This window comes from Ctenopharyngodon idella, chromosome 3 (genome assembly GCF_019924925.1).
Source record: "Ctenopharyngodon idella isolate HZGC_01 chromosome 3, HZGC01, whole genome shotgun sequence".
Classification (NCBI taxonomy): Eukaryota; Metazoa; Chordata; class Actinopteri; order Cypriniformes; family Xenocyprididae; genus Ctenopharyngodon; species Ctenopharyngodon idella.
This window is the reverse complement of record NC_067222.1, coordinates 41,302,369-41,326,858: the sequence shown is the minus strand read 5'-3', so window position 1 is coordinate 41,326,858 and position 24,490 is coordinate 41,302,369. Positions and strand designations below refer to the sequence as shown.

At 37.0% G+C, this 24,490-nt stretch overlaps 1 protein-coding gene across 16 annotated transcripts; it reads left to right on the top strand.

The window, feature by feature from the left end:
* The first annotated feature begins 7 nt into the window (after positions 1-7).
* Positions 8-24,490, top strand: LOC127509541 (uncharacterized). 16 transcript variants are annotated; one of them, XR_007929269.1, is made up of 26 exons: positions 20-255; positions 4,027-4,080; positions 4,289-4,540; positions 6,390-7,007; positions 7,241-7,407; positions 7,598-7,815; positions 8,861-9,013; positions 9,154-9,286; positions 9,833-9,927; positions 10,433-11,585; positions 11,921-12,127; positions 12,432-13,050; positions 13,282-13,445; positions 13,634-13,855; positions 14,421-15,388; positions 15,543-17,629; positions 18,138-18,177; positions 18,379-18,630; positions 18,940-19,324; positions 19,422-19,542; positions 20,957-21,120; positions 22,127-22,344; positions 23,056-23,229; positions 23,402-23,513; positions 23,686-23,774; positions 23,894-24,490. XR_007929269.1 is itself a non-coding variant. In XM_051888343.1 (11 exons), exons 5-11 carry the CDS (start codon positions 19,467-19,469, stop codon positions 23,994-23,996), a joined length of 936 nt encoding a protein of 311 aa, XP_051744303.1. In that variant the 5' UTR covers positions 17,270-17,629; positions 18,138-18,177; positions 18,379-18,630; positions 18,940-19,324; positions 19,422-19,466; the 3' UTR covers positions 23,997-24,490. The 16 variants fall into 16 exon arrangements, 10 of the variants coding, with proteins under 10 accessions (XP_051744298.1, XP_051744299.1, XP_051744294.1 ...); XR_007929268.1 differs by having other exon boundaries at positions 18,940-19,542; XR_007929273.1 differs by lacking the exons at positions 7,241-7,407; positions 7,598-7,815; positions 8,861-9,013; ... (3 more) ...; positions 11,921-12,127; positions 12,432-13,050 and adding an exon at positions 14,057-14,226 and having other exon boundaries at positions 8-255; positions 18,940-19,542.

The window sequence follows — 24,490 nt, the reverse complement described above, 5'->3', positions numbered from 1 at the left end:
CACTGGGCATTCTGCTATCTGAAAGTGGCGCTGAAAGACCAGTAGAATTCTGTTCTGTATCCTACATGTAGATATTCACACAAACGAAACGGATGTTTTATGGCAAATTCTTTCGGTCAGACAGCTAACTTTAGTGATTTTTTTTTCAATCCGTTCGAACGAATCATAACAATAATCTTTTGAACAAAAGATCCGGTTCGAAAGAACAACTCGATCGCAATTCGGAGCATCAAAGACTGAAACAGCACGTTTCAGGTGAGAAAAGTTTAACAAGATTGCTGTCTTTTTAGTTTTAAACTGCGTGTAGTTATTTTCTATTTGCTGATGGACACAAGCCAGTGGTGTAGTCTACGTGATACGCAGGAATACGCCGTATACCCACTAGAAATGTTCAAGGATTTCCGTATACCCACTTAAAAAAGCGCGAGGATACGTAACTATCCAATAAATCACAAAATATGATTTTGACATGAAACAAAGTCTCATATTTCTCAAAGTCTCAAGTTTCATATTTTGCCCATTTTACTTCGGAATAAAAAAAAAAAAAAAAAAAAAAACATAAATACCGTTTTGGCGCTCTTTAATGTGATCGTGACAGATCGCAGCAGTTCAAGAGAAGCGGCAGCCTGACGCGCACGTGAACTGATCCTCTCCTCCGCTTTAAGTTACCAGTTACAGCGCGAAATAACATGTATGAACATCTCAAGGTATGATAAAAGATACACTACAACTTAACGAAATCCATATCATGTCTCGTATAATCGCTTAATCAGTGTTTCAACCGCGGAAAGACGTTAATAACAGCTTGTAAACAATGTCACGTAACGTCACATTTACCTCAGAACAAACATATTAAGTGACCAACACTAGAGAGGAGCATTTAGCTAAATATATACACCATATTACATATTAACTATAATTTTTAATGTTCTTCAATAGCCTATATTATGCATGTTTGAATAAATCCGTCAAGTTGACAGCCACCATTTAAATGTTTATATTTCAAAAAAAAAAAAAAATTGGAGTAGAAATAAATTTAAAGTTAGTAGGCCTATTATAACTTTATTATTATAAACATTTTCTTAAGTGTAATTTAAGTTTGTATACAAATCAGTTCATTTTAACCTTCAATAACCAACTGATTCCCATGTATATTTTACAGCATTAGTTGAGATTTTTTTTCTTGAGAAAATTTGCCATGTACTGTATCTGATATATACAGTATATCCAAAATAACTGATATTGACTCAAATTGCAAGTTAGTGAATTGAAATGCATAACTATGATGACAGACTGGCAGGAAATGGTGCAAAACAGAAAACAAAGTCCAAACAGAATGATATTGTGACATACTGATAAGCTTCATCTTTCCATTATTGTCACACTCTAAAAAATGCTGGGTTAAAGTTGGGTTGAAAATGCACAAACCCAGCGATTGGGTCGTTTTAACCCAGCAGTTGGGTTAAATGTTTGCCCAACCTGCTGGGTAGTTTTTTAACCCAACTACTGTTTAAAAATGACTATATGTCTGGCTTAAAATGAACCCAAAATATGTTGGAAATTAAAAATCAGACACATAATTATAGAGGCAACAATAATAATCAAAAGGTAAACATTTATTAATAAACGATTTAATAAATGTTTATTGTTTAACTATTATATTTAATATTAATAAATGTTAATTTCCAACATATTTTGGGTTCATTTTAAGCAAGCAATACAGCAATTTTTACACAATAGTTGGGTTAAATAAAACTACCCAGCAGGTTGGGCAAACGTTTAACCCAACCGCTGAGTTTGTCCATTTTCAACCAAACTTGGGTTGTTTTTAACCATCATTTTTTAGAGAGTAATAATAGTTGCAACTTGCACTCTTAAATGTGCATTGAAACTTGCCAGCTGATAAAATATGCTCCAGGGACCATATTCATATAACATCTAAGGTTAAATGTAGATCTTAAGTGGCTGAGTTAGAAGGTGATTGACACTAAACTGTAGAAAATCAGTCCAGGGTCTCTTCAGCTGTAAATGCCATTGGCTGGTAAAGTCTTTTGTTGATTATAATAAATTGACATGTTGATAAAACACACATAAGCAGTCTTTCAGAATGCTCTCAATTACATATAGCCTAGATCAGATGCATACTACATGCATTAGTGAGTGTGCTTATGGGGTGTCGCTCTGGGACAGGTAAGTATGAGGCTGGGAGGGAAAAATCACAGTATACTCACTACAAAAAACTAGACTACAACACTGACACAAGCCGTCCTAGTGTTTGTATAGGTGGAGCTGGACTATCATTTGGTTCTGTGGTGAGCGCCAATGACCAAATGGTCAACCTCCAAATTTTCAGTAACTAAAACATAGTGACAAAATTCACAATGTTTACAAACATGACTGTTAGGAGTAAGAAAACGGCTACACATAAAATGAGGTACTTTCAAAGCCAATCCCAAAATATACCCTGATAGTAAATAACGGTGGTTTGGGGCGTTGCCTTACTAACAAAACTGTTTTCCAACTTAACAAGGCATATATATTTAAATCAGGTAACAGTTCATACTATTAGCGGCAGCGAAGTCATATTTCAATTTCTTAAATTATTTCAGTTTCTGTTTTGTAGCGATAATATTTGAGGACTCAATATTATATTCGAGTTGTTCGAAAGAAATCGCAATTCGCAGCATTAAAGACTGAAACAGCACGTTTCAGGTGAGAAAAGTGTAAGAAGATTGCTTAAAGTGTCTTTTTAGTTTTAAACTGCGTGTAGTTATTTTCTATTGGCTGATGGACACCATCCGTCCTGGTGTTTGTATAGGTGGAGCTGGACTATCATTTGGTTCTGTGGTGAGCGCCACATGATTAAATGCGCGTGCGCAAAAGTAACAGAAGGAAAGAAACACACTTGAATTTGACTTTGGTTTTAAGGACGGCTCAGTGTATCATTTAAGTAGTTGTTATGCATATATATCTCAGTATAGAATTTGTTTAGTGAGTTGAGGGGGGAAAAACAAAGACCAATTGTAACTGTCAGTAAAACACATGCTTATTATATTATAACTATAATTATTTTTACTACTAATAATTATTATTTATTATGAATACTTAATATAATACATAATAATTTTGCCTGTCAGCAATTGTCATGTTTAGCGTGTTGCATGAGCATGACGTGGTCATGAGATTTACATGGATATTGACATGGTATAGTAGGGCTGGGCGATATGGCTGAAAACTGTATCACGATATCAGTGTTTCATATCGGACGATATCGATAATTATTGATATTTTTTATGACCCATTTAAAATAAGGACCAGGAGAAAAATATATTACATTTAAATATTTTTATTTTAAACTTAACCTTCCTCTGATCATAATCCCCTCAGTTATTAAGACAGAAATGTCAACATCCATGGAAAACTACAGCTACAGATGTTGTTGGTTGAATACGGCTGTGCTCCAAAGGGTGAGCGCGGCTAAGGTGGTACATCAAGTTCGTGGTATTACCAGTCTTGGCGGGGACGACGGTCTTGCATAATTTGCAGACGACATTGGTCTGACTACGGTCAGACTTATAATATCCAAAAAACTGCCATACTGGCGAGCCGACTTTTCCTCTTTTATTTACAATTTCCTCGCTCGCTGCGGCACTCATTTTCTGCTTATCTGTCGCCGGTTACTGAAGAGGAATCCAGCAGACCAGCACGAGACAACGATATGGCGCAACCAAACTTGCTACTGTTACATGATTGGCTGTTATTGGCTGTTGCTAGGTTACCAGAGAGCGAGTGTCTTTGTTAATGCAACTAAACTTGCTTCGCAACCTCTGTTTTCTTCCGACGAAGAATAAAAAATATCGAACACATTTTTTATTGATATCGATCACGTGTCTATCGCGATACATATCGTTATCGTTTTATCGCCCAGCCCTATGGTATAGTATGTACATTAATTACATATAGACTAGCTGTATATTCAAATCAACATGTTACTTTTGTCTTCATTGCTTTCATCTCTTTTATTAGGTTTTCAAGACTTGCAGTTTTTGAGCTATTGAACAAAAACAATGGAGCGGCGGCGTAAGTTTGAAATTGACACTCCAACTCATGTCCACCACAGACTATCAATTAAAAATGTAGTTCATACGCAACATTCTGCATATTTTGGGAGTTTATATCTCACAATTCTAACTTTTTGACTCTTAAACTGAATGGATGTTTCTACTCTACAGTATTACTCACATTGCATATGGGAAATATTATGGTTTAACTGTCATTTGTTTTTCAGATGCTCAGTTTGTAAACAATCGCAGAGCAGATCTTGTCCAGAGGGTTATTGCTGTGATGGACATTGCTGATGCACTGAAATCTGCTGAAATAATTCAGCCTGAAACATACTCAAATATTTATGCAGCCTCTACAAGAATGGAAAAAATGAGAGAGCTCCTTGATGCTCTGAACACTGACCAAGCAAAATCTGCTTTTTACAGTTTGCTTAAAGATAAGGAGTCATCCCTGGTTGTAGATCTTGAACAACAAGGTGAGAGAGATTAGGAAATACTTAAAGGAACACTCTACTTTTTTTGAAAATAGGCTCATTTTCCAACTCCCCTAGAGTTAAACAGTTGAGTTTTACTGTTTTCAAATCCATTCAGCCGATCTCCGGGTCTGGCGGAACCACTTTTAGCATAGCTTAGCATAGTTCATTGAATCTGATTAGACCGTTAGCATCTCGCTCAAAAATGACCAAAGAGTTTCAATATTTTTCCTATTTAAAACTTGACTCTTCTGTAGTTACATGAAAAGTTGCGATTTTCTAGGCCGATATGGCTAGGAACTATACTCTCATTCCGGCGTAATAATCAAGGAACTTTGCTGCCGTACCGTGGGTGCAATGATATTACGCAGCGCCTGTGACCCCCTGCTTGACCCCCTGCCTGCGCCTGCTGCACCCACGGTACAGCAGCAAAGTTCCTTGATTATTACTCCGGAATGAGAGTATAGTTCCTAGCCATATCGGCCTAAAAAATCGCAACTTTTCATTTTCCGTCGGTCTTAGTACACGATGTAACTACAGAAGAGTCAAGTTTTAAATAGGAAAAATATTGAAACTCTTTGGTCATTTTTGAGCGAGATGCTAACGGTCTAATCAGATTCAATGATCTATGCTAAGCTATGCTAAAAGTGGTACCGCCAGACCCGGAGATCGGCTGAATGGATTCGAAAACAGTAAAACTCAACTGTTTAACTCTAGGGGAGCTGGGAAATGAGCCTATTTTCAAAAAAAGTGGAGTGTTCCTTTAACCTTTATGAACACATAAAAGGCAAAACCCAACTGGCTATGGCACAGATTCTACAGCTGAATGGATGTTTATACTCATGTTGCATATGCTTATGCTACTTTTTGGATTAAATTGTGAATTTGCATAATAAGTTCCATTGTCAATAAGTACTGCATTATTAACTTAAAGCTGCAGTCCGTAACTTTTTTTGGTTAAAAATGATACAAAATCAATTTTTGAGCAAGTACATAACCAGCCAGTGTTCAAAACGATCTCCTTACCTTAGCCCGATTCACAACGGTAAACTTGTAATAATGTTTTCTAACGTGAGTGGTACTGGTGTGTTTCCTCTGAAAATTCGAACATCCGTTCATCTTTGCGTCATTACATCACGTCTGTTTACGTGAAGAAGGAGTCCCAGCTAGTAGGCTATATCATGTGAGGATACTGCAGGTGACAAATCATTTATAGCCTTTTCTCACAGCAGCTAGAATAATTAAACTTATCAATTTGATGGCAAATTGTATGGTATGACAAATTAACCTTAGAGATTAGACAGTACAGAAATTGAAATCTACAGGTAACGCTAATACACACTAAATGCAATGCTGATGTTGTTAACATTAACAATTTGAGAACAAAGTATAACAATAATAATAATTTGCACGGTTTGACGTGATCTGAGCTAAGAGATCGTTAGATTTAATCACCATTGGTAGCGTGATTTATTGTAATGCTTATTTCTCAGATGGTCAGAACAAAAGTAACAGACATGTTACTTGTTCAGATGACATTTTCCAGTGAAAATTCTTATTTTGGTCATACTTCCAAGACTACAATCTGTGATTCCGAAGTACAATATCCACACCGGTGGTGACTGACAGCCACACATTCTCCTCAAAACATTAGATTCATCCGCACTGAGGAGCCGCGCCGATACACAACCCACGTAAAGATAATTCCACAATTAACTGCAATTGCAGGATTCAACCAGAGATGGAGACAAAGAGGCTAAACTTATGGACTGCAGCTTTAAATTAAAGAAACACTGGACCCTCTTGGGCTTATATAGCATATATTTTCTCATATCTTTTATATTTTTTGTAGGAGTTAAACAAGGGATTAAAGGGGCACAGACCTCATCAGAAGTACTGGAAAATAAATCTCGCCCTCAAAATGCAGAAACATTACAAGTGCAAACTATCGAACAAAAGACTGAGGAAAAACAAATCATGTGGAACAAATCCTCCAAAACACATAGTACAAAAATAGAGGAGCTGTTAAAAAAAACTGACATCAAAAAAGTAGGGAATCTCTACTTTTATAAAGATGAAAAGTACGTGATTGGCTCTGGAGGAAGCAGCTCACAAGTATATATTGGCTTGAGTGAAGATGGCACTGAGGTGGCCATTAAACGAATAATGAAGAACCCGAAGAACAACAAAGACTTTGACAATGAACTGAAGTGTCTACAAGATTTAAAGCTTGAGAGCAAGTATATCGTCAGGTATGTGACCTTTGTAGCGGATGAGGATTTTTACTATCTTGCAAACCAGCTTTGTGAGTACGATCTGGAGGACTACATGAAAGAGCTTCGTCAGCAAGAACGAAATGACAAAGAGAACATTTTGAGGAAAATAGTGAAGGAGATGCTTCTTGGCCTTCAAGTTCTTCACCGTGCTGAAGTGATACACCGTGATATAAAGCCTAGAAATGTTTTGATAGGTACAAATATACTTTTTTTCTCAAAATAATATAAATTAATCTATACTGTTGACTTCTACTTTAAAGCCATAGCTCACCATCATTTACTCACCATCATGTTGTTCCACTTTCACTGTATGGTGGTGAGCCAAAATATACAATATGTTTTGGAACGACATGATGAAGGAGAGTAAATAATGACAGAATTTAACTTTAATTCAACATTTAATTCAAAACAAACATATTCCTATTAGATACAGAAGGAAAGGCAAGGCTGGCTGACTTTGGTATAAGTCGCAAACTGGAGGAGGGAAAAACCACAGTGTATACTGACAGAGCTGGAACACAAGGCTGGGAGGCAACGGAGATCCTGAATCAGACTGATTCAAAGGGTCGTTACAAAATGAGCTCAGACATCCAGGTTTGTGAAATATCATGAATCAACTGCTGCCATGCTGAGATCACTGAGAGTTCACCAAGCTAAGGGTGGATTGTGGTATCATTAAATGTTGAGTTCTTGATTACAAAGTTATACTGAAGACTTCTTTTAGTCAAAGTGATAATGATCATGAAGTCAGAGTCAGCTTCTTTTTTCAATATGTTCTTCTCAGGTTGCTGGGATGTTGGTGTACTACATCCTCTCTGATGGAAAACATCCTTTTGGGGACATGGATCGTGAGGGGAACATCAAGATTGGGAAGTACACTCTCGAACATGTACAAGATATAGTAGCCAAGGATCTCATTGAATGGATGATCAACAAAGAACCAGCAGAGAGATTGACCATTGATGAGGTCCTACGACACCCTTATTTCTGGGATGATTCCAGGTAAATTCGATGCCTAATAACCTTATCTTGTTTTTCTGTGGCAGTTAAATGAAAGTTCATATAAACTATGCTTAGTACTTTAATCTTGAAAGATTATCCCCCGGTTTCACAGATGAGGCTTAAGCTAGTCCTTGACTAAAATGCATGTTTCAGCTGTTTTAACTAAAAGCAACTTGTACTGACATATCTTAAATATGTCAGTGTCATTGTTTTATCTCAAGATGCACATCAGTAATGTTTTTAAGAAATGTTTATAAAAGCTACTTAAATGCCCTAATTAAACTAAGGCCTAATCCTGGCTTAATCTAAGCCCTGTCTGTGAAACCAGGCCTATGTGTATTTTCATTATCTTTATGTATTCATATTGCAACTGTAAACCAGCCTGGATCAGTATGGATATTCACGCTGGTCCTTTAATCAGGGTCCTTTAATCAGATGTTCCCTAACTAACTCTTGCATTTATACATTTTATATCCTAATCTAAAAAAAAAAGTTTTTGTTGGGTTTGATGTGCATTTATGGAAAAGATGTGACCCTGGACCACAAAACCAGTCTTAAGGGTCAATTTTCTGAAATTGAGATATACATCAAGCTGAATAAATAAGCTTTCCATTGATGTATGGTTTGTTAGGATAGGACAATATTTGGATGAGATACAACTATTTGAAAATCTGGAATCTGAGGGTGCAAAAAAATCTAAATATTGAGAAAATCACCTTTACTATGAGGAATATTTTGTGATCGACCGGGTTAGGGACACGCAAATGAGAGTCCTTAGCAACGCAATATTAATTAAAAAAAATAAATTTTTGATATATTTACGGTAGAAAATTTACAAAATATCTTCATGGAACATGATCTTTACTTAATATCCTAATGATTTTTGGCATAAAAGAAAAATCGATAATTTTGACCCATACGATGTCCTGGTGGCTATTGCTACAAATATACCTGTGCGACTTATGACTGGTTTTGTGGTCCAGGGTCACAAATATGCTTGTTCTGCTTCTAAACTTGCTCTTTGCCTTCTCTTTTTTTCATTCAGAAAAAATGAAGTTGTTAAGAAGCTAGGTGATCAACACGAAGTCCAGTACTATACTGATATTTCAGAAGCTTGCAAAATTAAGAAAGATGAAGAAGGTCTAACAGCAAAAGAGGCAGTTGAACGACTCTTCAATAACAAAAAGGACAAGAACAGGTATTTGATGAGTAGGAAAACACTTCATACTCTGTTCTCGCCTTCATACTCTGACTCTTTTGACAGAAAATAGCATTGTTGTTTATTTTTTGCCAATGTGTTTTTGGCTTGATGTGCTTTTTGCCTGCTCTTTTCTTTAGGAAAGCTAAACTCCTTGAGATGCTAGGCGAAACAGAGGAAGTCCAGGAAAACAAAATGGAATATCTTTGTAAGCTTTGCGACTGTGCAGAGAAATACACACAAAAAAAATCTTTTGAAAATTGGCAATCAAAGGTGGGTAAAAATACTCAACAACATGAATCACAAAAACAGACTATTGGCTTTCCTTGCTGAACTGTTTATAAAATATATTTAGTTAAAGGGATAGTTCACCCAAAAATGAAAATTCTGTCATCATTTACTCACCCTAAAGTTGTTCCATATCTGTATAAATTTCTTTGTTCTGCTGAACACAAAGGAAGATATTTTGAAGAAAGTTTGTAAGCAGGCTGTTTTGGGGCACCATTGACTTCCATAGTAGGAAAAAAAAATACTATGGAAGTCAATGGTGTCCCAGAACTGTTCAGTTTCCCACATTCTTCAAAATATCTTCTTTTATGTTCAACAGAACAAAGAAATTTATACAGGTTTGGAACAACCTGAGGGTGAGTAAATTATGACAGAATTTTCATTTTTGGGTGAACTATCCCTTTTAAGTAGTGTGCCAAGACATCTAAGTTAACATCTGAGGTTGATGATGCTCCTGAAGATCACAACAATTTTGTAATTGTTTACTACCTAAACATTTCTTGGTTTAACACCCTCGTTTTGTATTTGCAGCTTAAGGTTCGATGGCCAGGCATTAACATCGACAAAGCTACTCCGGAGGACTTAGTTGGCGTGCTCCGTTTTATTCGCAACAACATGACACACGCGTAAGACAAAAAACAGCAAAATTTATTTTTAAATCTATCCTTGTCTTTTGAAAATGAAATTTTCAATAATTTCAAGTTGGTTTATTTTAACCAGGCAAAAGTTTATTTGAAGCGACAAATAATTGAAGCAAATGGTGCAAATTTATTGCATTGAGTATTCATTCATGTTTCAGAGAGATTTAAAGCACAGCACTATGCAAAATGACCTAAAATATGACTTAATTGTTCCAAGCTTTTTGTTGCAGGTTGAAAAAAGTTGAGTTTTTACATTTGAATGTAGTACAAGAGATTCATTATATAATGCAGAACATTCCCATTAATTTACCATATTTATCTAGTGGTCAGATACTATAGTTACTATAGATACTATAGATAACTTGTTCTAGTCGATACGTTGTATAATAAGGTATACAGTTAATGTTTAGTTCCACAGACAAATCCCCCAGTGTGTTACATTTATTCTTGACTGTTCTCACATTAATATTTCTATGTATTTTGTTTCCAGTTTGAACTTTGATCCAGAGATCCTCAACCTATTTTCCAGATTTCTTCACCAGCTTACACAGATTGGCTAAAGATATGAGCTGGGACTGTACCTGGTCTTAAGATGAGCAAGGAGAACATCAGCTCCTTGTTGCGAGTGGGAGATGAGAGAGCCTCAAACATGGGGACTAGAATTTTTAGGTTCTAGCATGTCCATGGAGGGGTGAAGAGACACATGTAACCCATCAGGGAAGCATGTGTCACCACTCTCATTCTCTTTTAGCATATGTATTCCGAGAGTTTCATTCTATTATTCTGTTTTTAATATGTTGTATTATTCTCTTTTACAGCTTTGCATGTAATTATATAATACTTTGTATCATTCTGTTCTTTGTAAGGGTATTTAGGATACCATGTGTGGGTACTGGATTCTGAAAGGGGTGGATTCTGGAATCCACTGGCGGTTCATTATATATCTTTTATAATCAAGTTATTAATCAACATTTATTCTTCTAAATATTACATTATTTGAATGACTTCTTCAATGTATATTAAAGCATTTATTTTACTTTTCCATCTTCATTCACTAGAGTGTCTGTACCTCTTACTGTGAGTGTTGAGAACATGTTATCAGTATGTTTTGGGGAAGTATTCTGTTCAGCCAACTTCAACCTTGAAGAAGCTATGTATCTGTGTGTGCACTAGTATTTTTTTGTTACAGACAAACTATAGAGGACGAGAAATGACTTAAGTATAAATAAATGAATAAATACGTAAATGAAAAAATAAATAAATAAATGTGGAAATACATAAATAAATGAATAAATAAATATAGAAATAAAAAAATAACTGGGGGGTAGCTATGAGAAGGTTTCGAAAAGTTACAATAATTAGAACACTTATCCAGTCCTATCCCAAAAGCGTTTGGCTGCTCCAGCTCACTCCAATCCTGCAACCAAATCCTCCACATCCCTTAACATCGGGACCATCATAGCCACTCCAGAGTTCACTACAGCCCCAGAGTCCATACCAGAGCCTCTTAGCAAGATGGCCGCCATCCCAAAGCCGCGTCGCAAGATGGCCGCCGCCACACCTGAGCCTCTTCGCAAGATGGCCGCCGCCACGCATGAGCCCTCACCAGAATCTGCGGAGGACCAATGGCTGATTGACTTCTGGTCAGAGCCTGAATCCATTCCAGTGTCATTCCAGTCCCCGAGTCAGCAGGGTTAAGTTTATATCTCGAAAATTGAATTTTATTTCACATTTGCGAGCTGATATCTCACAATACTGAGAAAAAAGTCATAATTGTGAGATATAAACTCGCAAATAACCCTTTTTATTTTTTTTATTCAGTGGCAGAAACAAGCTTTTACAAAACTATAGCACAGCTTCTATAACACAACTCTTAAACTCAGTCTGGAAACACTCGTTGAATGGATGTTTCTACTCTACAGTATTACTCACATTGCATATGGGAAATATTATGGTTTAACTGTCATTTGTTTTTCAGATGCTCGATTTGTGGACGATCGCAGTGAAGTTCCCATTCAGAAGGTTAATTCCTTGTTGCAAATTTTTGATGCACTGAAGTCAGTTGGAATAATTAACCATGACACATACTCAAAGATTCAGGTAGCCACTAAAAATAAGGATAAAATGAGAGCGTTCCTTGATTCTCTGAGCACTGAGCCATCCCTGGTTGAAGATCTTGAACAAGGTGAGAGAAATTAGAAAATACTAAACCTTATGAATGCATATAAGGCAAAACCTAACTGGCTATGGCACAGAGACAGCTGAATGGATGTTTATACTCATTTTGCATATGCTTTTGCTACTTTTTGGATTAAATTGTGAGTTTGCATAATTATAATTACGTTGTCAACAAGTACAACAAGTGCATTATGCTGTGTTGTGAAATTGAGATACAACTTTGAACTTAAATTAAAGAAACATTGGAAAAAAACATGAATGACCCTTGTATAGCATATATTTTCTCACATCTTTTATATTTTTTGTTGGAGGTCGGCAAGGGATTCCAGGGTCTTCGGCACAGACCTCATCAGAAGTACTGGAAATTGAACCTCGCCCTAAATATGCAGAAACATTACAAGTGCAAACTATCAAACAAAAGATTGAGGAGAAAAAAAATCAGGTGGAACAAATCCTCCAAAAGACATAGTACAAAAGTAGAGGAGCTGTCAAAAAAGTCTGACCTCGAAAAAGTAGGGAATCTCTACTTTTATAAAGATGAGAAGTACGTGATTGGCTCTGGAGGAAGCGGCACAGTATATATTGGCTTGAGTGAAGATGGCACTGAGGTGGCCATTAAACGAATAATAAAGAACCCGAAGAACAACAAAGACTTTGACAATGAACTGAAGTGTCTACAAGATTTAAAGCTTGAGAGCAAGTATATCGTCAGGTATGTGACCTTTGTAGTGGATGAAGATTTTTACTATCTTGCAAACCAGCTTTGTGAGTACGATCTGGAGGACTACATGAAAGAGCTTCGTCAGCAAGAACGAAATGACAAAGAGAACATTTTGAGGAAAATAGTGAAGGAGATGCTTCTTGGCCTTCAAGTTCTTCACCGTGCTGGAGTGATACACCGTGATATAAAGCCTAGAAATGTTTTGATAGGTACAAATATACTTTTTTTCTCAAAATAATATAAATTAATCTATACTGTTGACTTCTACTTTAAAGCCATAGCTCACCATCATTTACTCACCATCATGTTGTTCCACTTTCACTGTATGGTGGTGAGACAAAATATACAATAAAGTTTTGGAACGACATGATGAAGGAGAGTAAATAATAACAGAATTTAACTTTAATTCAACACATTCAAAACTAACGTATTCCTATTAGATACAGAAGGAAAGGCAAGGCTGGCCGACTTTGGTATAAGTCGCAAACTGGAGGAGGGAAAAACCACAGTGTATACTGACAGAGCTGGAACACAAGGCTGGGAGGCAACGGAGATCCTGAATCAGACTGACAAGAGTGGTTACAAAAAGTGCTCAGACATCCAGGTTTGTGAAATACCATAAATCAACTGCAATCATGTTAAAATGAGAGCATCTAGCTAAAAGAGGTTTTGATTATCAGTTTAGTTAATAGAAATCATGATTTCTTGCACTTTTCCAACTGTAATCATGTCCAGTGGTAAGTATTGTGCAGATTTCCCTGTTAGACAACTGTTTTTTCCCATTTATTGTAGGTTGCAGGGATGTTAACCTATTACATCCTCTCTGATGGGAAACATCCTTTTGGAGATGCCATTGTCCGTGAGATGAACATTTTAAGCGGAAAATATTCTCTTAACGATGTCCAAGACAAAAAAAGCAATGGATCTCGTAGAATGGATGATCAACAAAGACCAAGATAAGAGACCAACCGTTGACAAGGTCTTAGATCACCCTTATTTCTGGGATGATAAAAGGTAAAACATATTTAATGTTTGATACTTAGGAAAAATCCTTTGCTGCTAATTCTTGCTTTTTACTACTGAAAGTGGCAGTTAATGACACTGTAAGGAGGTTTTTCACTATTACACTTATAATAATTATGTATCTTCTGCCTAGTCTTCCTCTGAATCCTTTTACTCTTTTACTTCTTGCTCCCCTTATGTGTTTATCTCCAGTATGTCAGTTGCTGTTTTTGCCTGATACTCTGACAGAAGTTGCTCTTTGACTCTCCTCTCATTCTGAGACGCTGGCAGGAACTTGTTTCTAGACTTTAGGCTCTCTTTTATCTTGGCATCTATCTATCTGCATCAGTTCTGATCCTCCTTGAGATGTCTCTACAATGCCTGTTAGTAAGAGTAAATTGCTATATCATCATATTAATAAGAGTAAAACGTGTCAGGTAAATCCTCCGATCACAAATTCCCTGACTAGCCCTCAAATATGCACCTGTCTTTCTCTGAAAGTAGGATTAGATCAATGTGTAGAATTGATGTGGACTCACACTTACTGTTTGCCTTCACAACTTTGTTTTTCCTTCAGGATAAGGGAGGTCCTTCACAATCTGGGTAATAAAGAGGAAGTCCAGGAATACAAGAACTATGAAAGCAATAAAGAGCTTTACGACACTGTACAGAAATACACAAAGGGAAAATCCTTTTCTGGTTGGAAGTCAAACGTGAGTAAAGACTTCTTCACCAAATGTAAGAGATGTGTTTTCCCCACCTTGCCAAACTGTTTGGTTCAGTTAAGGGTGTGTTTGGACTATTAACAGCACAACAATTCTAGCGACTTCAAATTGGGTTGTAGCTTTGTTCTGATTGGACAGAGGCAAAAAACAATGCCAAATAGGACAATGTAACTAACTCAGGATAGCAAAATAAACAACAGGCTTATAAACGTTCAAAGGGAGAGGAAACGTTTTCCATTTCTTTTGTTGTTTGTCTTGCAAATTCATTAATCATTCATTAATTATGCCATCATAAATCATTCAACAAACCAGACTGAATTCATACATGCATGAAACAGAAGTTTCGATAGTCATTTCTTTCTCATTGTGACGTATATCAGAGTGAAATGGCTTATTGAACAAGAATAAATGTAGGGTGGGGCTTGATTTTGTTCATCAGGATTTGATTGGATGGTTGTGGTTTTCTATTGGTGGATCTCATGTGAGTGACAGGTTGCCCCGCCCTCGTGCCAGTAAACACATCATCAGAGAAGAGCTGCAAGAGGGAGGGGAAGTTAATTAAAGGTTATGAGGCACATGAATTAAAAATAATTTATGTGCATGGATAAATCATTTTTAATAAATATTCACTATAACATGGTAAATTATTATAAAAACAGTGTTGTATTTTATGGTTGTTTGCTGTCAGTATTTCCTGCTCTAAAATTTCATGGCATAAGACTCCAGCTTTGTATCTGCAGGCTCCTGAGACATGGACAAAAATTGGCCAAAGTCTTCCCAATGACTTACTTGGCCTATTACGGTATTTACTGGGACATCAGTAAGTACATAAAAATAGTGTGTGGGGGGCGGGGGTTACAGGTTAAAGAAGTAGTTTCTGCATACATTATTACAGATATAATAAAATATATAATAATATTATTAATTGTATATGATATATTGTAAGATTTGACAGATCTGTTTGTTTCCAATAGGGAAAAACGCTTCTATGCAGAGAAGATGATTGATGAGTTCCCAGATTTCCTCATCAGTTTACACCGGTTGGCTACTGACATGGGCTGGGAATACTGAAGAGGCAGAGAAATTGGATGTTGGACACCTATAGCCCACTGCGTGATTTTTTTTTTTTGTTTTGTTTCACAAAACAGTTCAGCAGAAATCCCACCCTGGAGCCGATTCTAAAGATTTAATTGGCCATGTCAATCACAGTGACGATTGCCTACACCAAACACTGATCCCTAAACCTGTATCCCTAAACGGGTGTCACTGTAACCTCAGCCAATGAAATTGGTTGCAGGGCGGGATTTCCGCTGAACTAGTTTGGGGGGAAAAATCACACATAGCCACTGCTTTGCATTCAATGTTGAATAATGTTGTTGTTATGCATCCCCAATGCCCAGTTCTAAACTCCACAATACTGGTTTCAACTCAAGACTGTTGGCGGTGGTTTTAAGGCCTGCACCTCTTTGCTATCATGTTTTTGACTTATATTCAATATTGACATTTTTGACTTGCTGTTTACATGCATCAAATCAGCAATGTAATGATTTTAACATATGCTTTGCTTCTTTTCCCATGTGAATTTTTTGTAATTTGATGCAGGCAATATAATAGAGTACCTCAGGGATGACGTGTTTTTGTAGGCAAAACCCGGAAGCGAGTTAGCATTTTAGCACTTAGGTTCCATCGCCCTAAAGTCTATGGGTTTTTTGAATGGGTTTTTGCTAAATCGCGTGAAATAAGGTCTGTGGTTAACAAAGCCTCTAAATATTTTCACATTTTGATCTATGACATAAAACACACCAGTTATAACCCGCTTGTGATTTTTATAAACCTTTATTGTGTCTTAAAAATGGCGGTTGCTAACAAATTGCTAAAAGGGACTACTTCCTTTGGCGGGGACTTTAGACGTCATCATGACAAACAGGACATTTGGACAGTATTTGTCATGAAAAAGTGGATAAGTATTCATACACAGCACAGATCATAATCAGCGAGCATGTTTTTAAATAAAGTTGTTTTTTAAATAAAGTTTGAGGAAGCTCGGTGGTGGTGACGTTGATCCGCGACCATGGTGTGCTGTAGTCCGTTTATAGCCTACTGTTAGCTTTTTATATCTGATGACTTCATTTAGGCTTCAAAATGTATAAATGCTGTGTTAACTTGTAAAGATTATCTTGATAGACAAAACGTGTAAGTGTCATAACCCTTTGTTAAACACAGAGCTTATTTTTTGCGATTTTCCAAAAGTCTATGGGAAAAATGCATTGGCTTTCGATCGAGGGAACCCGTGCGCCGCTAACTTCCAGGTTGGCCTACAAAAACACGTCATCCCTGAGGTACTCTATACTAAGTAGAGTTGTAAATGTACATACATTTTTTAAAAAATGAAAATATGCTGACCGTTAAAATGCGTCATCACGGTCTGTGAAGAGGGTCTATTGTGAAATGTTTTGTAAAAGCAGGCAATGAGTGTGTCTTCTGAAAATAATTACAAACACCTGTACTTACAAGTTTTTAAATTTTGTTTTTGTAAAATTCTTATAATAGTGCGGTTGTTTTTCATAAAACTGAGGTTGAACCACTGGAGTCACATGGATTACTTTAATGATGTCTTTACTACCTTTATGGGGCTTGAAAGCGGTAGTTGCGTGAACTGTCAATGGAGGGACAGAAAGCTCTCAGATTTCATCAAAAAGATCTTCATTTATGTTCCGAAGGTGAACGAAGGTATACGGGTAATTAATGACAGTTTTAATTTTTGGGTGAACTATCACTTTAAAAGTTCCTTCTGAAACTTCCTTCAGAACTTCTGAAAGTTCGTTTCAGGAAGTAATCATCAATAGCAACAGTAGGCTGCTTGAGCTCAAACATAAATATTGCTATAATTTCCCACTACTATAGATGTACATATCTCAACTATTGAGGGTCTAGGGGGGTCTCGTGTTGTTGTATCTGATTGGCTGCATCGTTTTCCTCTTCCGCACTCTACGCAGCGTCAATCTGTATTCCGCCCTGTCTTCTGCAGGACAAAAAAAACGTGTTTTCTTATAAACTACAGGTATGTGAAACTCACATATATACATCAAATATGAGTGTTTATTAGCTGCTCGATTATTACGCTCTGACAGCGCTGTTGGTCAGTTTTGCAAAGTAATTTACTTTCGATTTCAAATGTCACACTGTTTACTAAAGTGAATATTTTAGTGTAGTTTATTTTTGAAAGTCAGTTTCTCTAGATACAAACGCAAATAATCTTGACTACAAAAAACATACAGTTGACTGAATAAACAATTGTGGTAAGTTGCGGGGTAAGTTGTCGCAACGTAACAGGAAAACAATGGCACAAAAATATCACAATTATTTTGGCTGGAAGAAATTAATAATTAGTGAACTGTATAAAAATACAGCAGGTGACAACTGATATAACCTGATATCAAGTAAAGTCTGGTTAAAAACCACTGACAGCGAAAACAGGGATTTGATTTAGTCAAATGATTAAGAATATAAAATAATTAATATATAAAGCAGCATGTTAATGTTTTGTTTTACATGTTTTGTCTTTTTAGCTCATTTAAAGTGGCTGAAGAAAAACAATGGAACATCAGCGTAAGTTTTATATTTAAAAAACACTAACTTAAATCCACCATTTGAAAGAATATTGGCACATATTAAATTCACTTGACCTATTTTTTCTGGGTTTACTGGTTGATTAGTTGGTTTGTTTATGTGTAGTGTGTACTGAAGATGAGAAAAGGGTGAAAACTGTCTTTTTTTTAACTGATTTTTTTTTTTTTGATATTTACTCAGATGCTGAGTTTGTCGACACACACTATGAAGCTCTCATCCAAAGAGTCACATCGGCGATAAACATTGCTGATAAGCTGCATGAAAACAGAAAGCTTACCTGGAGAGTGTATTCAAAGATCACAAACGCAACTTCTAAAATAACCCAAGTGAGAGAGCTCTTAAACGCTGTGAAATCTGGAGGACCTGCAGTAAAATCGGCTTTTTACGAAGTACTGCAAGAAATCGAGCCTGGTGTCATTCAAGAACTTGAAGGTACGGTAATAGTGGGGGAAAAAAATAGGGTCCAATTCTCACTATTATCTAACTATTAACTATGACTTTTGCCTCAATAAACTCATAATTACTGCTTATTAATAGTTCGTAAGGTAGTAGTTGGGAGGATTAAGGGATGTAGAATATGGTCATGCAGAATAAGGCATTAATATGTGCTTTATAAGAACTAATAAACAGCCAATATCCTAGTAATACGCTAATAATCAAGTAGTTAATAGTGAGAACTGGACCTTAAACTAAAGTGTTGCCATATTGAAACTCAACTTTTATTTTAAATGGATTTTCCAGGTTCATCCTCACAGACGGCCTATGACAAGCAGGTCACTGAGACTCACCATCAAAAAGTAGAAACAGAAAAGGTGCAAGATAAAACAGACAGACCTGATGATGATGAGATCATCCGGTGCAACCCATCCTCAATAAAATACAGAAGTAAAATAGAAGAGCTCCAGAAAGATCCCTCCAAGAAAAAAGTCAGTAACATCTACTTTTCCAGAAGTAATAATTACATTATTGGCTCTGGAGGAAGCGGCACAGTATATCTTGGCCTGAAGAAAGATGGCACTGAGGTGGCCATTAAACGAATAACCAAGGACCCACTGAACAGCAAAGACTTTGAAAATGAACTGAAGCATCTACGAGATTTAAAGCTTGAGAGCAAGAACATCGTCAGGTATGTGGACTTAGCAGAGGATGAAGATTTTTATTATCTTGCACTACAGCTTTGTGAATATGATATGGAGGACTACATGGAAAATCTTCGTCTGCAGGAACAAAAGGTCAAAGACGACTCTTTGAGGAAAATAGTGAAGGAGATGCTTCTTGGCCTTCAAGTTCTTCACCGTGCTGGAGTGATACATCGTGACATAAAGCCTAGAAATGTTTTGATAGGTATCAAAAATAGGTTTTATTTACAACTTTTGCAGCTTTACAAGGAATATATCATAATTTAGTATGTAACATTAATTTTACAAACACTATATTGCCAAAAGTTTTGGGACGCCTGCCTTTACGTGCACATGAACTTTAATGACATCCCATTCTTAATCCGTAGGGTTTAATATGGAGTTGGCCCACCCTTTGCAGCTATAACAGCCTCAACTCTTCTGGGAAGGCTTTCCACAAAGTTTAGGAGTGTGTTTATGGGAATTTTTGACCATTCTTCTAGAAGCGCATTTGTGAGGTCAGGCACTGATGTTGGCGAGAAGGCCTGGCTCGCAGTCTCCGCTCTAATTCATCCCAAAGGTGTTCTATCAGGTTGAGGTCAGGACTCTGCGCAGGCCAGTCAAGTTCCTCCACAACAAACTCGCTCATCCATGTCTTTATGGACCTTGCTTTGTGTACTGGTGCGCAGTCATGTTGGAACAGGAAGGGGCCATCCCCAAACTGTTCCCACAAAGCTGGGAGCATGAAATTGTCCAAAATGTCTTGGTATGCTAAAGCATTAAGAGTTCCTTTCACTGGAACTAAGGGGCCAAGCCCAACCCCTGAAAAACAAGCCCACACCATAATCCCCCCTCCACCAAACTTTACACTTGGCACAATGCAGTCAGGCAAGTACCGTTCTCCTGGCAACCGCCAAACCCAGACTCGTCCATCGGATTGCCAGACAGAGAAGTGTGATTCATCACTCCAGAGAACACGTCTCCACTGCTCTAGAGTCCAGTGGCGGTGTGCTTTACACCACTGCATCCGACGCTTTGCATTGCACTTGATGTAAGGCTTGGATGCAGCTGCTCGGCCATGGAAACCCATTCCAAGAAGCTCTCTACACACTGTTCTTGAGCTAATCTGAAGACCACACGAAGTTTGGAGGTCTGTAGCTATTGACTCTGCAGAAAGTTGGCGCCTTCTGAGCACTGTGTGCCTCAGCATGCACTGACCCCGCTCTGTGATTTTACGTGGCCTACCACTTCGTGGCTGAGTTGCTGTTGTTCCCAACTGCTTCCACTTTGTTATGATACCACTAACAGTTGACCGTGGAATATTCAGTAGTGAGGAAATTTCATGAATGGACTGATTGCACAGGTGGCAACCTATCACGGTACCACGCTTGAATTCACTGAGCTCCTGAGAGCGACCCATTCTTTCACAAATGTTTGTAGAAGCAGTTTGCATGCCTAGGTGCTTGATTTTATATACCTGTGGCCATGGAAGTGATTGGAACACCTGAATTCAATGATTTGGAGGGGTGTCCCAATACTTTTGGCAGTATAGTGTATATATATAGAGAGAGAGATTATATAACAGGTCGTGACATCACAATATATGGTGATATCAAAACTCTTAAACATATTCTCAACAGATTCTGGAAAAAATGCAAGACTTGCTGACTTTGGCTTAAGTCGCAAACTGGAGGAGGGCAGAAGCACAGTTCATACTGTTAGAGCTGGAACACAAGGCTGGGAGGCAACAGAGATCCTGAATCAGACTGAAAAGGGTCATTACAAAAAGAGCTCAGACATCCAGGTTTGTGAAATATCATGAATCAACTGCTGTCATGATGAGATCACTGAGAGTTCACCAAGCTAAGGGTGGATTGTGGTATCATTAAATGTTGAGTTCTTGATTACAAATACTGAAGAAGACTTCTTTTAGTCAAAGTGATAATGATCATGGAGTCAGAGTCAGCTTCTTTTTGCATGAAGATCACTGAGAGGGTTAAACTTTAAACTTCAGGGTTTTAGAGAGTAAAACCCTGAAACTTAAAGGAATAAACAGTCATCACTATCTCACCTTATGTCATTCTAAACCCATGTGACATTCTTTGTTCCATGGAACACAAAATATGAGCTTTTCTATTTGAACAATAAAAGGGAACAGCGGCTTGGGGTGTCATGCTTCAATTCCCATTCACTTTCATTGTACAAAAAAGTCCATATGACCAATAGGGAATCAAAAAATGAATCATGGTTCCTTCAAGGAATAAGTTCACCCAAAAATGAAACTTCTGTCATAATTTACTCACCCTCAAGTTGTTTCAAACCTGTATGAATTTCTTTCTTCTGCTGAACACAGAAGAAGAAAATGGGTAACCAGACATTTGATGCATCCCACTGACTTTCATAGTATTTTTTTTCTTACTATGGAAGTCAGTGGGGCCCATCAACTGTTTGGTTACCCATTTTCTTCAGAATATCTTCTTTTGTGTTCAGCAGGAGAATTAAATTAAGTTAACATCAGTTTTCCCAGTTAATGTTAATAAAATGGTTTGAAAACAGGCAGCTTAATCGTAAATATAGCAGAAGTATTAGAAATATTGAAAATATTTTGGAGGGGGGGAGGGGGTATAATGATACTTTTATGGTGTATTTTTTATGACCAAAATATTATTCAGAAAATTCACCACAAAATAAAACGTGTATGGATGAGTAAATAGTAAAAGAACTGCGCAGTGTGAGACTGATGACAAAGAACAATTTCTATAAGCTCTTCCAGTTTATTTCTCACTCTCCAGTCAATATGTGCTTCTCAGGTTGCTGGGATGTTGGTGTACTACATCCTCTCTGATGGAAAACATCCTTTTGGGGACATGGATCGTGAGGGGAACATCAAGATTGGGAAGTACACTCTCGAACATGTACAAGATATAGTAGCCAAGGATCTCATTGAATGGATGATCAACAAAGAACCAGCAGAGAGATTGACCATTGATGAGGTCCTACGACACCCTTATTTCTGGGATGATTCCAGGTAAATTATAAGTGATGTTATGTTTATAAAAAGTTCAGGTGATTTTGACTTCTGCCATTCAGCTATTGCCACATCTTGAGCTGTGAATCATTCACCCAAATGTTACTGTCACATGTGTCCTCTGTCTTGTGTGTTTTTGGTTCAGTCCTGGTGACCTAGTTTCTCCCCAGTCTGTCTAATGTCATTCACCTGTGCCCTGTTAATCACTCTTCATTTGTTCTAGTATATATTCTCCCTGTGTCTTTTGGCTCTTTGTCCAATCTCGTCTATGTATAACATTTATGTTAATGTCTGGATTTGCCTTTCTCCTATGGATTTATTAAATACGGTGTTTTTGGAATTCTCCCTTGTTGTGCGACTTACTATATATACTGTTACGTGACAATTACAATTCTGCCATTATTAAAATAATAATTTTTTATTTTTATTTTATTATTTGGAGCTTGACAGGCCTCATTTGTTTTCATTGTATTGAGAAGTGTGTCCAGAATATTCATCTTAAAAAAATGGGAAAAAACGTGAGAATGAGTAAATGATGACCATTTTCATTTTCTATGGGTGAAATACCCCCTTTAAAGCTCAAAATACTGTAACATACCTCAGAGAAACTTGCATATGGTGAATGCTGGGTTTGACGTACACTTTCTGAACATACAGCCTTGTTCTGTTGCTGAACTGCCCTGCTCACTGCCTGCCTTTTATTTCCTTCAGCAAAGATGCAGTCCTCAGGAAGCTGGGTGATAGGCCTGAAATCCAGAACTATGAGACTTTATCAAAACTTCGCAACCTCTACATAGAAAAGGAGCACACAGAGGAAACAGACCCAATAGCAACACTGACCATCTATGAGGCCTTCAATCAACTTAAAATCGAGAATGAAAAGAAGTAAGATTTATATATATATATAGTCATGTAAAAAAGAAAGTAGTGTACTTCCTTTTTCACACAACTGTTTGTATATATATATATATATATTAGATAGATAGATACATAGGTACACCATTGTTGACATTTGATTCATGTGCAACTCTTTGCGTGCTCATTTTTTGTCCTTCAGGAGAAATGACATCCTTGCTATAGTGGGTGAGGATTTAAAAAACCTTTGGAAGCTCTTCAACACCGCAAAAGATGTCACAGAGGGAAAATCCTTTTCGAATTGGAAATCAAAGGTGAGTAAAACTGTAAAACAACAAATCTCACCAAAACAAGAGCCTTCCTCTTATTGCTTTGACAATTTTCCTGGATCATTTAAGGCTGTGTAACTTGGGACTACTAATAATGTGTAGCACAATACACCATCCATGCTGGTCAAGCACAAAAAAATGTATGTTTCATTTGCAGCTTTCTGAAATATGGACAGACATTAACAAAAAGCTTCCAGAGGACATACTTGGCCTGCTGCGTGTTTTGCGCAACAAACTGGTGCATGCGTAAGTGACACAAAAATGTTCATCCAGATCTCAGTTACATCTCTGTTCCCATTTATCTTTGTGACTGTAATGCTTCTGTTTTGATTTTAATTCACTTTAAAATCTTTTGTTTCTAACAGAAATGTCAGAAATGAATTTGAAGAGAGGAACATTTTTGGTCTTTTCCCAGACTTCTTCATCAGTTTACACAGAGTGGCTAAAGACTTAAACTGGAATTATTGAGGAAGCTGAGAGGAAATTACGCCACAACATGGCAAAAGCGGTTACAGTTTTCACATTCAACATAGAGAGCAGTCATTCAAGCACTGTTCTCAAAATTGTTACATGACTTCATTTCTAATGGGTTGTTCCTGGGATTTTGTAGTTCAGTGGATAGATTCACAGATTAAAGTTAAAAAGAAAAGAAAAAAAGCTGTGATTATATCTTCTCTTTTAATTACAAAGGTTTCAGGGTCCACTCAAATATAAGGTTTTGTTTTAACAAACTAAAAATGCAGCAGCAAGTTGGTGGATGTATATTAGTAACAAAAACATGTTTGTTTGAATTGTGGTTTGTGGTTTCTCTGTAATCGACCACTAAGTTCGACCAGTAAGTTATTATGAAATCAAGATTTAATCAAATCAGGGCTGTAATAATTTTTATATGATTGGCATCTTTCCATTTTTTATGTTTGTTTGGAAAATGTTTGGAATAAATTTTTAAATATTTTTCTAAA

Coding starts and splice junctions, on each gene's coding strand:
- LOC127509541 (XM_051888334.1), top strand. Junction 23,514..23,685: donor TTTCGAATTGGAAATCAAAG/GTGAGTAAAACT, acceptor TTTCATTTGCAG/CTTTCTGAAATATGGACAGA. Junction 23,775..23,893: donor CGCAACAAACTGGTGCATGC/GTAAGTGACACA, acceptor TGTTTCTAACAG/AAATGTCAGAAATGAATTTG.